The 15290-nt window shown below is 44.9% G+C and overlaps 1 protein-coding gene across 1 annotated transcript in view; it reads right to left on the bottom strand.

The window, feature by feature from the left end:
* Nucleotides 1-15290, bottom strand: part of LOC142312245 (uncharacterized) — a 202970-nt gene that overhangs the window by 150210 nt on the left and 37470 nt on the right. Inside the window, exons 2-6 of the mRNA XM_075351168.1 lie at nucleotides 3049-3185; nucleotides 2740-2919; nucleotides 2533-2656; nucleotides 2352-2449; nucleotides 2064-2154 (exon numbers count right to left, since the gene is read on the bottom strand). Coding sequence (XP_075207283.1) covers nucleotides 2064-2154; nucleotides 2352-2449; nucleotides 2533-2656; nucleotides 2740-2919; nucleotides 3049-3126 — 571 coding nt within the window. The 5' untranslated portion in view covers nucleotides 3127-3185. The remainder of the gene's footprint in view (nucleotides 1-2063; nucleotides 2155-2351; nucleotides 2450-2532; nucleotides 2657-2739; nucleotides 2920-3048; nucleotides 3186-15290) is intronic.

Raw genomic sequence — 15290 nt, 5'->3', positions numbered from 1 at the left:
CTCGTTAGTGATGTTGTTGCGTGTAACGGGGCCTTGAGTTTTAGCTGAGTGTCAGTTTACTGTGATCCAATTTTCTTTTATGCAAGAATCAGAGCACATGTGAGGAGAAGATGGAGATCTTAATTTCTCCATATTCACAATCAACTATATCAGCATATATCAGATTGTATTTGGATGACATCAGAGTTCAGTTCGATGTTTTGAATGCACCCATTGACTTCAATAGGCGCGCCATCCAATATATATGCTGCCAATTGCAGCATGCAGCAAACTTTTTCTCATGGCGAATCAACATGGAAAAAAAAAACCACTAGTCGGCACTGCCCATAGTATAACATGGGTCCAAGTGCTATACGGCAAAGCATTGGATATCACTCAGCCATCTTAAACGCTCGTATGACTGAACCCTAAAGCATATAGTCATATCATTAAAAATAATCAATAAATAACACTTCTTAAATGTTAACTTTACATCAGCATTATTTTCAAGGGTTTAAAATTTTAGCAGCAATTTTTCATTTTTCCAACAAAATTTACAACTTGACCTTTGGGAGCCATTATGTTAAAAAAAATAAAAAATACCAAAATTGACCCCTTTTCAAAAACTGCACCTTTCAAGGTATTTAAAACCATATTTATGAAGTTTGTTTTAATTCATGTGAAGACTTAAAGTGGAAACAAAGAATGAAAAATTAGTTATTTTTCACAAAAATTTTAGTTTAGCCCCAAATTTTTTCAAGGGTAACAGAAGAAAATTGACAATTTCTTGTGAAATCTCTACTGAGAATGGCTGTAGGTAAAACGACTGTTTGGGCACACAGCGGGGCTTGGAAGGGAAGGAGCACCATTTGAATTCTGGATTTAAACAATTTATCTAGAGATGCAGTGAACATCATTAACCCGCTCATGAATCACAGAATTGTATAACATAGTGCTGTGAAAATTACTTTTTTTTCCCACAAAAATGTTGCTTTAGCACCAAATTTTTCATTTTCACCAAAGTAGCTGGAGAAAATGGACCACACAATTTGTTGTGCAATTTTCTCCTGAGTACAACAATACCCCACATATGGTTGGAAACTACTGTTTGGGCACACAGTATGGCTCAGAAGAATAGGAGCACTACTTGAATTTTGGAGTGCCATTTTGGCTGGAATAGATTGCGGACGCTATGTCACATGTGAAGATCCCCTGACATGCCAAAACAGCAGAAACCACCCAAAAGTGAGCTGATTTTGGAACCTGAACCCCTCAAGAAATTCATCTAGTTGTGCAGTGAGCATCATCAACCCACAGATGTTTCAAGGAATTGTATAACATTGAGCTCTGTAAATGAAAAATTACAATTTTTTTCCACTAAACTGTTGATTTGGCAGAAAGGTTTAATTTTCAAACTGGTAATAGAAGAAAACTGATGGTACAATTTGTTGAGCAAATTCTCCTGAGTACGCCAATACCTCATATGTGGTCGAAAACTACTTCTGAGGCACAATGCAAAGGTCGGAATAGAAGGAGCACTATATTAGGGTACAGATTTTGCTGGAATGGTTTGGTAGTGTCATGTCTCACTGGCAGAACCACTGACATGCCAGAAAGCAGAAACTCCCCCATAAGTGACCTTAGAAAGTACACCCCTCAATGAATAAATCTAGGGCTTCAGTAAGCATATTGGCCGTACAGGTGTGCCACCAAATTTTATACCATTGAGCAGTGAAATAAAAATAGTTCACATTTTTTTCACTAAAATGTAGCTTTAGCCCCAAGGTTCTAATTTTTATATGGGTTAATAAGAAAAAAATGGACAGCATAGTTTGTTGTACAACTTCTCCTGAGTTCACCAATACCCTACATGAAATTCAGAACAACTTTTGAGGCAGAGTGAAAAGCTCAGAATGGAAGGAGAGCAATATTGGAGTGCAGATAAAGTTGGAATAGAGTCATATCACATTGGTAGAGCCCCAGAGGTGCCAGAACAGCAGAAACCACACATAAGCAGGGCATCAGCACCCGGGCAGAGAAGAGAGAAGAATCTGACTTCTCTGTACTTAGTGGTTATTACTCACCTGGGTAGCCATATGTAGGAGTCTCCTCTTTACACCACTCATCACCCCTCACATATTTCTCTGTAGTATTAATATGGGTCAGATCTTCACCCTGAAACAAATATTGTAAAAGTCACAGACAGATGGAGAAGTCACATCTATGATCAGCTCTAATCCTGCCATCTCCACCGCTCTCATTACACAAGTATAACACATATAATACTGGAGGATAAAACAAGACTTAGCACAAGACCTTCACAGCCGTCTACATATCATAGGGAGATTCCATGTCACCTTCTCTCCATCTACCTGATGATCCTGAGGAACATCGGGATCTTCTTGTTTACAGTTCTGTGGGAGAAGAGGACGGGGACATCTCTCTGGTGTTGTCCTCTTACTGGATAGAACTGGAGGAGACACATACAGGGATTGAATTTATTCCTTGCATACAAATAATTATAGGCCGTGTGTATTTAGTCCTGTCTATTACCTGGTGATGTGAGGGGCTGGGGAACCTCCATCATGACGTCCTTGTACAGATCTTTATGTCCTTCTAAATACTCCCATTCTTCCATGGAGAAATATACAGTGACATCCTGACATCTTATAGGAACCTGACACATACAATGATACCGTCACCCCCCCGATCCTTTCATAGTGTTACTGTATAATATCCCAGCTTTCCCAGCAGTGTCACCTCTCCAGTCAGCAGCTCAATCATCTTGTAGGTGAGTTCTAGGATCTTCTGGTCATTGATGTCCTCAGGTATCGGTGGGTGAGGTGAAGGCCCCGTGATTGGGCTCAGGGGTCTTCCCCATCCCTCAGACACAGAGGCCTGACAGCGCTCACTAGAGGTCTTCTTCACTACTGTGTAATCCTGGTTATGGAGAGACACAGTAATAAATCTCACTACAGACATTTCCAGAGTCCTCACCTCTCCAGTTCTGTCCATCTGTTATTCCCATAGATAAGAATGGTGTAATGTGACGTCATCAGAATCTCTCACCTCTCCAGTAAGCCGGAAGAGGATCTCTAGGGTGAGGTGTAATATCCTCTCCACCATCTTGTCCCTGTCCGTATCCATCCTTTAAGAAATATTGTCTTATATAGATCTCCAATGAAAGGACCCAATATTGCAGGGACCTGAATGGGGAAAAGATGATGATATAACATCATAAAGAATCCCGTGTAATAACACAATTAGTAAAGACAACAAAGAGGAACACATCAGGAGAGAATGTGTAGATTATATATTCTCTCTTGTCTCATACAGATTGGAACACAACTTGAATTGCTGACTAAGACATCTCCTCCATGCTCCCAATCACTGGCTATGTTGGTCACTGTTTTAGCAACTGATTGGCCATAGGAATCACAAGTTCTTTGGGGCTGACCTGGAAATACAGAGACTGGTGGGAGCCCCAAGCAACATGTCACGTGTTGGGGTTCGAACTCTTGAGAGTCTGTGCTTTGTGTTCGGCTTCTCTGTACACTGAGCAACAGCAGATACACCTTTACTTTGGGTGTTTATTATCTGTTATCCTTGCTTTAGTCTTTTAGGTTAACAGCTGTTTTCATTTACTTATTCATCTGTCCAGTCACCTTTTGGGTGCTGCTATAAATACCTTCCCTCTGTAGATATTTCCTGCAGGTGATATTCTATGTGGAATGTTCAGCCATACTGCCGATGTTTATGCCAGTCAGACAGACCAGCTAGAGATTTATTTCACTTTGCTTTTCACCATGCACCTATCTTATGCTTCTACTTAGGCATAGGGCGTTACAAATTGTTATTTTGCGGTTTGTTTTAACTCAATGTGGGAACCCTTTCTATCTCAGCACTCCTTCATTTCTGTACGTATATTATACTCTGTTCTGCCCTCCAGTTCCTTAGGATGAACATGAAGCACTCAATGGCCATTCAGTCATCATAGGTCTGAATTGCCATAGATTAGTCTGGGGTTAGGGCTATTCCAGTCCACGAAGGAAACACTAGGGACCACGGAGTCTGAATCTCCAGTCTGTACAGGAACCGGCTGGGTCAGTTTCAGATGTGTTAATTTTAAATATTTTCCAACATTCTGTTTACCTTTAAGGCTGCCATACAGACTAAAGTTTCCTGACACTTCTCATTTCAGTAAGAATTGGTCTACTATATAACATGCATAGGGTCTCAAGACAGATGATGTCAGATAAAAAAGGAACTAGCATGCTGAAATTCAGATCATGATTCATTTGTTCTCCCTGCAGATAATCCTCCGTTAAAGTCTGCCAACTACTGTCTCATAGAAACCACAGGAAATCCCTACCAAGTAGAACAGTTGTGTATATGCGCAGTCGGGTGAGATAGACGTCAGATGAATGATCTTTCAGCCAACAGTTATTTCAGGTGTATGGGGCCTTTAGTATTCTGTGGATAGGGAAGGATAATACTCTACACTACAGTAGTCCAGTGTTTCACCTGAGCAATTAAAGGCTTGGTTGTTGTATGATCGCACGAAATGAGGACTTCTAAAAAAAGTCTAAAAAGGTTTTTCATTTTCACCAAGAAATAAAAGAGAACATTCTCCGTTCTTGATAAAGAGAGAAGACATCTTGCATATACTGTATTTTAGGTAACTGAAAAAAATCATCTGTTATACTATTTGAAAAAGAAAGGAAAGAAAAAAAAGCTCCTCATTCATCTATAGCACCTGCCAATCATCACAGATTTCCAGACTTGGGAAACTGATCCAGGAGGTCGGTGTTATATGCCAGGTTCATCTGTATCTAAATCCAGAATGGGGATAAGTAAGGATTTACTTTATAGCCAGTGGTGTGGATGGTACCATAGTGTGGGGACATTAACATAATGAGTGAGGGCAATGGCAGTACTATGGGAACATTATACTGTGTGTGGGGGATGGCAGTAATGTGGTAACATTATACTTTGTGGGGGGGGATGGCGGTACTGTGGGAACATTATACTATGTGTGGGGGGATGGCGATAATGTAAAAACATTGTACTGTTTGTGGGGGGAAGCCAGTACTGTGCGAACATTATATTGTGTGTGGGGAGATGGTGGTACTGTGGGAACATTATACCGTGTGTTGGGAGATGGCGTTAATGTAGGAACATTATACTATATGTGGGGGGATGTCAGTACTGTGGAACATTATACTGTGTGTGGGTGGATGGCGGTACTGTGGGAACATTATACTGTGTGTGGGGGGATGTTAGCATAGGAACAAAGTACGCTGTTTTGTACAACAAATCTGTTGCATTTAACTAAGTAAAGTGGATATGATTTCATGAAACCTCCTGACCACTTTACAATTAAAAACACTATTGAACTGTGCGGGTTTGTTTGTCTTTCACTACAGACTTCTATGGGGAGATTGTAAAAAAATATGTCAAAGATAGTGCCAGATTTTTCACGCCACATGCTGGCACTACGCTCAGCAGTCAAAACCCTTTTGGACATCCTGCGAGACAAAGGGATTCTCTTTCGGGGGGTTCCCGTTTTGGCTGTCAGTCCGGAGAGGGACACAGACTCGTATGCTATGTTCTGCAGAGGACTTACTAGTATTCCTCTCCAGTCTTGGCCTGCCAAAGATCTCCTTACCACAATGGTTCCACAGGATACCTTATATGCAAGACGCGAAAGGAAGGTGAAGACCCCCCATGGTCCTTGTCACAACTCGATCCAGCCAGGGTTGTGGAGTCAGAGTTGGTGTCCATTTTGGTGGAGTCGGTATAAAATGGACTGACTCCTAATATATATAATAAATTGGGTACAGCGGTTCAATGCAGAATGTGCTGAATATTTTTTCATAAGAATCTGAGAAAGTGTCAGAGTTCCGGGATTTCCAGTTTTCTTCTGAAGGATCTTGCCCTTTATTAACATGGAGTTTTCTGTTCTGTTGCCCTACTTCCTGTTCATCTGTTTAAAAGCCCGCCCCTAAGCCTAGTCTAGTTGCCTGAGTATACTGCTTCCTGTGTACTCCTGCCCTGCTGCTCTCATCTCCTGATTGCTGTTTGGATCCTGTTGAACCACCCGACACCAGCTCTGGACTTCACCTGTCTCATCAAGCTGTGCTCGGACTCTGTCTGCCGTCTCTGGTCGGCACTTCTGCCCGGTCCCTTCCGTTTCATATCCACCCTAGGACTCACATCACGTACGGACATTTTTGGACTATACCTGTTGCCCTTTCGTGTCCCGGCTGCTGTGCATTTAGGCCTTCTGGGGTGATTGCCAGACAGCCCCTGTATAGGGGTTCGCTCCTGGTGGTCTCCCTGGGGGAGTCCGGTGCGCGGTCCCGGGAATTCCCCTTTGCTCCTAACCTGGCAGGTATTTTCTGTCTTTATGTTCTACTGTGTATATTCTGTTCTGTGTAAATATTGTGGTTACATATTATAAAACGTCTTTGCACCAAGAACCCGTCTCTGGTTGTCATTGCCCTAACGCAATCGAAATCCTCAGTACATACAATAGTATTACAGAAAGTTAAGAAATGTCCTATAAATGTCTATTCTATTTCTCATCAAAGAATCTAGGCTTTAAGTTTAGATCAATCTGTGCTGTACTTTAGGTATATGATATAAGTAGTGATGTTACCATTTTACTACAGTAAATTTATCACAAACATGAGTTACATAGTTACTAAGGTTGAAAAAAGACCTAGGTCCATCTAGTTCAACCTTCCTCCACCAGTTATGTACAGTTGAAATCAGAAGTTTACATCCACTAACTATAAAGACACATCTGCATGGTTTTCTCACTCTGACATGGAATCAGAGTAAACCTTTCCCATTTTAGGTCAGTTAGGAACCAAAATTATTTATATTTCCCAAATGCCAGAGTAATGAGAAAGAGAGGGAATGTTTTAAACTATTTTTATTACTTTCTGCAAAGTCAAAAGTTTACAAACACTTAGAGTATTATGCCTGTACACAATATGGGACAGCCCACATGATGATGTCATGTCTTTGGAAGCTTCTGATAGATTTATTGGCAACATCTGAGTTAATTAGAGACACACTTATGGATGTATTTTAATGCACACCTGAAACACAATGCTTCTATGTGTAGCATCATGGGGAAGTCAAAAGAAATCAGCCAAGATCTCAGGAAGAGAATTGTGGATTTGCACAAGTCTAGTGCATACTTGGGTGCAATTTCCAGATACCTAAAAGGTGCCTCATTCATCAGTACAAACAATTATATGTAAGTACAAACAAGATGATAATGTCTAGCCATCATTCTGCTCAGGAAGGAGACTGGTTCTGTGTTTCAGAGATGAACGTGTTTTGGTCAGACATGTGCAGATTGTGAAGATGTAATTTACCCTCTCACTGTATATGCTGTGATACTATGTCATGATATGTATATTTCCCTGGTTGTATTAGTTGTAATTCATGTATTTCCTTGGGGAAGCTACTGGTCTCAATGTGTCTCTCTCATACAACTGTAGTCTTGGCATCTAATGTGATTATGTAAATAGCCTGTCCTCTTTCCAGAGTTGTGTATCTAATCTGTAATTGCATTGGCCAGTGAAGGAATAGTCATTGTTCTGCACAGCAGGGGATCCCTTCATCTACTGTGGCTGGCAGACATATCAGAGCCCTGTGATGGACCAAACCATTGATGATAGGATGTGTGACCCCCACCCCCTGAACATGGTGGGCTGGTCAAGGAGCACAGACAATGCATTTCCCTTTTTGTAACTTCAGAGTGAGCTGAAACTTGAAGAGAGCAGGAGCCCCAGCCTGGGTGGCTGTGGACACGGACGGAGCTAGGCCTGTGTGGCGGCCCGTGGGATTGTGTGGAACTCTTTGGACTACTGTAAGGACGATTGCTTTGTTATCCGGTCCGAGGATTGTCGGGAAGGGCCCCCGAATCTGTTTTACGTGGACTTATCGTGTGCTGTTCTTGTATTCCTGTTAATAAACCTGTTGGATCGTCCCTCGGCCTCGTCCATCCTTTGCTCTGTTGTACACCCCCGTCACAAACTGGTGGCAGCGGTGGGATCAGAGCAGAAGGAATGGAGGACAATGGCTCAACATCAGGAACCAGCACTGCAGAGTACAAGACCTGGACTTTGGGGAGCCTGCAATCAAAGGCCCGTGAAGTAGGAGTTCGTTTCAAAGGACTCTCCAAGGAGCAGCTGATTGAGGCGCTAGAAGGAGTCTGCTCGCAAAATGACGTGGAGGAAGGATCCTCACAGCAAACGGAAGAAAGACGGCAGCCGGAGGTAAATACCCAAAAAAGTCAGTGGGTTGTGTGGTACGAGGAGGAGATGGCCTTGCTGGGAGAGGAGACCACCATAGAAGATAAGAGGGAGGCCATGCGTGGAGCTAAAGAGAAGGAGCGCAGGATGGAGGAGATGGCACTGCTGGATAAGGAGCTCGCTGTGGAAGCCGCGAGAGGTTCCAGACAGACTGTAACCCCAGCACCCATCATGAGGGAACTTCGCAGGGTGTCCCGCAAAGACTTTAAGCCGTTTAATGAGGCTGCAGGCGACATTGAGGGCTTCTTCCAGGACTTTGAGCATCAGTGTCGATTAATGGAAGTCCCGGACAGGGAGTGTGTCCGGCATCTGGTTGGGCTCCTAGAGGGGGGAGCTGCTGAAGCCTATAGAGCTATGGACCCTCGGTGGAACTGTGAGTATGCGGAGATTAAACAGACTATTCTAAAACATTATGCTGTGACCCCAGACACTTACAGGACTCAGTTCCGTGCTTTAGCCTGTGATGGGGAAGTGTCTTTTAAGATATATGCTCATAGACTCAAACAAATATGTAATCGCTGGCTGGAGGCAGAGGAGGCCTTATCTTGGGAGACCTTCCTGCAGGTCATCCTAAAAGAACAATTCTTTGCCCAGTGCCCCGCTGAGATCCGGGAATGGGTGCGTGAGAGAAAACCAGCGACAGTGGAGGAAGCTGCTGCTCTCGCTGATGAGGCTCTCACCATCAAGCCTCAGTGGAGGGTTCTGTTGGAGGATGGAGAGACGCCTAACAGCTCCACAACACCGGATGCCCCCAGTTATTCTGTCCCCATTGTTCCCCGTTCCTCTAAGCCACCACATGTTGATACCCGTGTTAATGTGCCTCCAGTTGCTTCTACTGCACTTTCTGGAATACGCCGGGGAGAGGAAGTAACAGAGCGCAGGTGTTATGTTTGTAGGCATCCCGGGCATTTGCAGGCCTCATGCCCAGCCAGGCCATGGAGGAATCATCCTCAAACCCCTACAGCACCTTCAGGTGGGAGCCGGCCTCCAAGTTCCCCTACCCCTTACCCAAGAGGACGCCTTGGATGGAGGGAGACCCAGCTCAGATGCTATCAATGTGGACAGCCAGAGCATCGGCAAGTCTCCTGCCCAGCTGTTCAAATGAGGACTGATCCTGCACCCAATCGGATTGTTAATTATTTACAGCCCAGTGCCATGGAGGAAGATGTGGCACCGTTATGTGAGGACTGGCCTAGTGACTCAGCCCCCCATGTTGCACCACCAGGAGTTTACGGGGTGCGACCCGCAGTTATGACGACTTCTGCTCATCGAGGTAAGCACTTGCAGGAGGTTGTGCTGGATGGACAGAGACTTGTTGGATTTTGTGACTCGGGTGCTTTCCTCACACTGGCTGATCCCCGAGTGGTTCGGCCTGAGGCAATCCATAGAGGACCTGGGATTGTCATTGAACTGGCTGGTGGACAATGGAGGACTATTCCCACAGCCACTGTGGATCTGAACTTTGGTTTTGGGGTCAGGCGATGTGTGGTTGGGGTGATGGGTGGTCTGCCTGCAGCTGTTCTCCTGGGCAATGATGTGGGAGAGCTACGATGCCAATTCGTGGCTGCATGAAGCCACATGTAAGTAACGCTATGCCTGTGTGTACTTAACCAGTGACCTGTAGAGGTCCCTAGTACGTACACAAGTTGGGAGGGGGAGGGATTGTGAAGATGTAATTTACCCTCTCCCTGTATATGCTGTGATACTATGTCATGATATGTATATTTCCCTGGTTGTATTAGTTGTAATTCATGTATTTCCTTGGGGAAGCTACTGGTCTCAATGTGTCTCTCTCATACAATTGTAGTCTTGGCATCTAATGTGATTATGTAAATAGCCTGTCCTCTTCTTTCCAGAGTTGTGTATCTAATCTGTAATTGCATTGGCCAGTGAAGGAATAGTCATTGTTCTGCACAGCAGGGGATCCCTTCATCTACTGTGGCTGGCAGACATATTGGAGCCCTGTGATGGACCAAACCATTGATGATAGGATGTGTGACCCCCACCCCCTGAACATGGTGGGCTGGTCAAGGAGCACAGACAATGCATTTCCCTTTTTGTAACTTCAGAGTGAGCTGAAACTTGAAGAGAGCAGGAGCCCCAGCCTGGGTGGCTGTGGACACGGACGGAGCTAGGCCTGTGTGGCGGCCCGTGGGATTGTGTGGAACTCTTTGGACTACTGTAAGGACGATTGCTTTGTTATCCGGTCCGAGGATTGTCGGGAAGGGCCCCCGAATCTGTTTTACGTGGACTTATCGTGTGCTGTTCTTGTATTCCTGTTAATAAACCTGTTGGATCGTCCCTCGGCCTCGTCCATCCTTTGCTCTGTTGTACACCCCCATCACAATATCAACCCAAGAACAAAAGCAAAAGACCTTGAGAAGATAGTGGCGGAAGCTGGTAAGATTATGTCATTAACCATGGTGAAAGAGTACTGTATCAGCATGGGCTGAAAGGCCACTCTGCCAGGAAGAAGCCAATACACCAAAAGAAATATAAAAAAGACAGATTAATGTGTGCAAATGCACACAGGAACACAAATCTTAATTTTTGGAGACATGACCTGTGGTCTGATGAAACTAAAATTCAACTGTTTGGCCATAATGACCATCGTTACATTTGGAGGAAAAAGGGAGAAACTAAGAAGCCTAAGAACACCTTACCAACTGTGAAGCATACTGCTAAACTGGTTATAAAGTGGCTTAAGGATAACAAAGTCAATGTTTTGGAACGGCCATCACAAGATCCTGATTGCTGATGTATGGAAAGCACTATGGAATTAATAGCACTACGTGTTTCCCCGAAAGTAAGGCCCTGTCTTACATTAATTTTACCCCCAAAAGTCCCACCCTGCCTTACTTTCGGGGGAGGCCTTACATTGGAAAAAAAAAACAATTTTCAACAACATCCCCTGCAGCCTACCCATTGTTTCACAGTCCGGCATCCACCCCATCCTCCCCCCTGCAGCCTCCCCATTGTTTGAGAGTCCGGCATCCACCCCATCCTCCCCCCTGCAGCCTCCCCATATAGTGGTTCTGCCCCCCACTCTGCCACCACACACACTGACACATACGGTACCGGTACAGCCCCACACGGCACCCACACACATATCGTACCGGTACCGTACACACACACACACTGACACATACAGCCCCATACGGCACCCATACACATACCGTACACATACCGTACACACACACACACACACAGAGAGAGAGAGTTTCGGAACTTACCGTTACTTTCCTTCTGTTTCGATCTCCTCTGCGGTGCCGGGCTGACGATTCGGATGCCGGGGACGCTGGACCAATCGGAGCGAGCCTGCAGGCGGTGACGTCGCGGCTGATTCGGCCAATCAGCTGCGAGCCGGCTGACTGGCCAATCACAGCTCGAGCTGATGGCCAGCAGGGAGCCTGTGACGAACAGGCTGATCGGCCAATCAGCATCGAGCAGGAAGGGCGTTGATGGAGCGAGGGAACAGCGGCAGCGGTAAGTTCCTGTACTTTCCCCAGGGACCCCACCCATATGCGGCCATACTGTCCCCAGTGACCCCACCCATATGCGGCCTTACATTACGCCGCGACCACCACCCATAGGCGGCCTTACATTCCCCGGGCCCCCCCGCTACCTTGCCTTACAATCGGGGGGTGCCCTACATTGGCGGACCCCCCCGAAACCCCCACCCTGCCTTACTTTCGGGGGGGTCCTACTTTCGGGGAAACACGGTATATACGTGAATAAATATTATATATTATCTCAATCCTATTTAAAAGTTATGGGCAAAGCTGAAAAGGCCAGTGTGAGCAAGGCGACCTACAAACATGGTTCAGTTACACCAGTTCTGTCAGGAGGAATGGGACTAAATTTCTACCAACTATTGTGAGAAGCTTGTGGAAGGAGATTCAAAATGTTTAACCCAAGTTATACAGTGTAAGGGCAATGGTACAAAATACTAATGAAATGTATGTAAACATTTGTCTTTACAGAAAGTAATAAAAATGTCTTAAAACATTCTCTCTCATTATTCTGGCTTTTGGCAAATATAGATAATTTTGGTTCTTAATTGACCTAAAACGGGAAAGGTTTATTCTGATTTCATGCCAGATAATGAGAAAAACCAGCATATGTGTCTTTATAGAGAGCGGATGGAAACTTCTGGTTTCAACTGTATGAGGGAGTCGGAGTCATGGTATCAGGGAAATTGAGGAGTCGGAGTTGGAGTCAGAGGTTTGGCTTACCAATTCCACAGCTCCATCCAGCACAAGTTTTCTCCCAAGAGAGGGAAGGTGAGTTAATGGAAGATGCCCACAGCAAAACTCCCGGGGACCAAGATATAACACTAAAGGAGGCTTTACATGGTAGCGATATCGATACCGATATCGCTAGTGTGCGTACCCGCTCCCATCGTTTGTGGGACACGGGCATATCGCTGCCCGTCGCGCACAAAATCGCGCTCCCCATCACGGCTTACCTGCCCTGCGACGTCGCTCTGGCCGGCGACCCACCTCCTTTCTAAGGGGGCGGGATGTGCGGCGTCACAGTGACGTCACATGACAGGCGGCCAATAGAAGCGGAGGGGCGGAGATGAGCGGGACGTAAACATCCCGCCCACCTTCTCCTTCCGAATTGCCGATGGAGGCAGGTAAGGAGATGTTCCTCGCTCCTGCGGTGTCACACATAGCGATGTGTGCTGCCGCAGGAACGAGGAACTACATCGCTAATGAGAGATAAACGATTTTTTGTTTTAGGACGACCTCTCCGCGGCAAACGATTTTGGCCGCTTTTTCGATCGTTTTAGGTCGCACATAAGTGTCACACGCTGCGATATCGTTAATGACGCCGGATGTGCGTCACTAACGACGTGACCCCGACGATAAAACATGAACGATATCGTAGCGTGTAAAGCCCCCTTAAAGCCCAATAGGAAGTAGTCGTCTCTACCGTTTTCAACCTATGAAATGTTTATCAAGTTGTTTAGTTTTACTATGTTTATGCTTTAAACTGAATAGATTTTTCTGTTATAGCGGGACTCTACTTCATTTACTGTACTCACCACTTGTGAATTACCACTCTGAGCACCAGGATGCCGGTGATTACGATCAATAGTATATAGTAACCCTTTTGGGGATCCTCTTTACCATGTCTGACCTTGCTTTATATAGGACGAGAGCCTCTGATATGTCTCTGGAAGGCGTACATGGTTCTTAATTGTTACTTTATTCCACAAGTTACCTTTACAGAGTCTGTCCCTCTGCTCATACTTGTACTGTTTTCATTTATGTTTTCTCTTCCCCTAATCTCTCCCTTTTGTCTTTTTTTGAACCACAACACCTGGACGAAACCCTACACTATTTTCTGAATCACCCTCCACAGGACACCAATGGTGGACATGGTCATTGCCTCCTACAATGCAAGAGAGGGATCAGCACCCCTGAAAAAAGTGCACAGATCCCATTTTAAAGCCTGCTTTACACCTTACAATTAAGCATACGATATCGTATGCGATGTGACCCGCCCACATCGTATGTGCGGCACGTTCAATTTGTTGCCCGTGTCGCACAAACGATTATTTGCCGTCACACGTACTTACCCCTCCATACGACCTCGCTGAGGGCGGCGAACATTACCTTCCTGGAGTGGGAGGGACGTTCGGCATCACAGCGACGTCACACGGCAGCCGGCCAATAGAAGCGGAGGGGCAGAGATGAGCGGGACGTAAATATCCCGCCCACCTCCTTCCTTCCGCATAGCCGGCGGGAGCCGCGGGACGCAGGTAAGCTGCAGTTAATCGTTCCCGGGGTGTCACACACTGCGATGTGTGCTGCCTCGGGAACATTGAACAACCCGACATTCAATTTTTAGGTTTTGAACGACGTGCGTGCGATCAACGTTTATTCGTTCAATCGCAATCGCACATAGGTTTCACACACTACAATATCAATAACGATGCCGGATGTGCGTCACTTACAACGTGACTCCACCGACATATCGTTAGATATATTGTAGCATGTAAAACCCGCTTATGGGAGTATCTATCGCAATCCACAAATCTCTCTCACATCAAATAATGGATTGCACGATTGACATTGAAGTCAGATATTTAATTCTCTTGTGGTCCATTTGAAGCCAAATCTTTACTATAATTAATGTGTATGCCCCGAGCCAAGGTCAAGCTGACTTTATAATAAAACTGGTAGATCATCATGTTGTTGGCTTGTTTTGCTGCAGGAGGGACTGTTGCACTTCACAAAATAGATGGCATTATGAGGAAAGAAGATTATGTGGCAATACTGAAGCAATATATCAAGACATTAGCCAGGAACTTAAAGCTTGGGCAGAAATGTGTCTTCCAAATGGACAGTGACCCAAAGCATACTGTTAAACTGGTTACAAGGTGGCTTAAGGATAGCAAAGTCAATGTTTTGGAGTGGCCATCACAAAACCCTGATCTCAATCCTACTGAAAATGTATGGGCAAAGCTGAAAAGGCCGGTGCAAGCAAGGTGACCTACAAACATGGCTCAGATACACCAGTTCTGTCAGGAGGAATCAGCCCAAATTTCTACCAACTATTGTAAGAAGCTTGTGGAAGGATATCCAAAACATTTTCCTTAAGTCATACAGGGTAAGGACAATGGTACCAAATACTAATAAAATGTATATAAACTTTTGACTTTGCAGAAAGTAATAAAAATGCCTTAAAACATTCTCTCTCTCATTATTCTGGCATTTGGCAAATATAAATAATTTTAGTTTCTAATTGACCTAAAATGGGAAAGGTTTATTCTGATTTCATGTCAGATCGTGAGAAAAACCTGCAGATGTGTCTTTATAGATAGTGGATGTAAACTTCTGGTTTCAATTGTATGAAGGAATCAGAGTTGGAGTCAGAATCAGGGAAGTTGAGGTGTCGGAGTCGGAGTCAAGGTTTGGTTTACCGACTCCACAGCCCTGTTATCTACTGTCAATTGACAGTTCTATT

Source organism: Anomaloglossus baeobatrachus, chromosome 5 (genome assembly GCF_048569485.1).
Source record: "Anomaloglossus baeobatrachus isolate aAnoBae1 chromosome 5, aAnoBae1.hap1, whole genome shotgun sequence".
NCBI classification, from domain to species: Eukaryota; Metazoa; Chordata; class Amphibia; order Anura; family Aromobatidae; genus Anomaloglossus; species Anomaloglossus baeobatrachus.
This window is presented reverse-complemented; position numbering and strand designations above follow the sequence as displayed.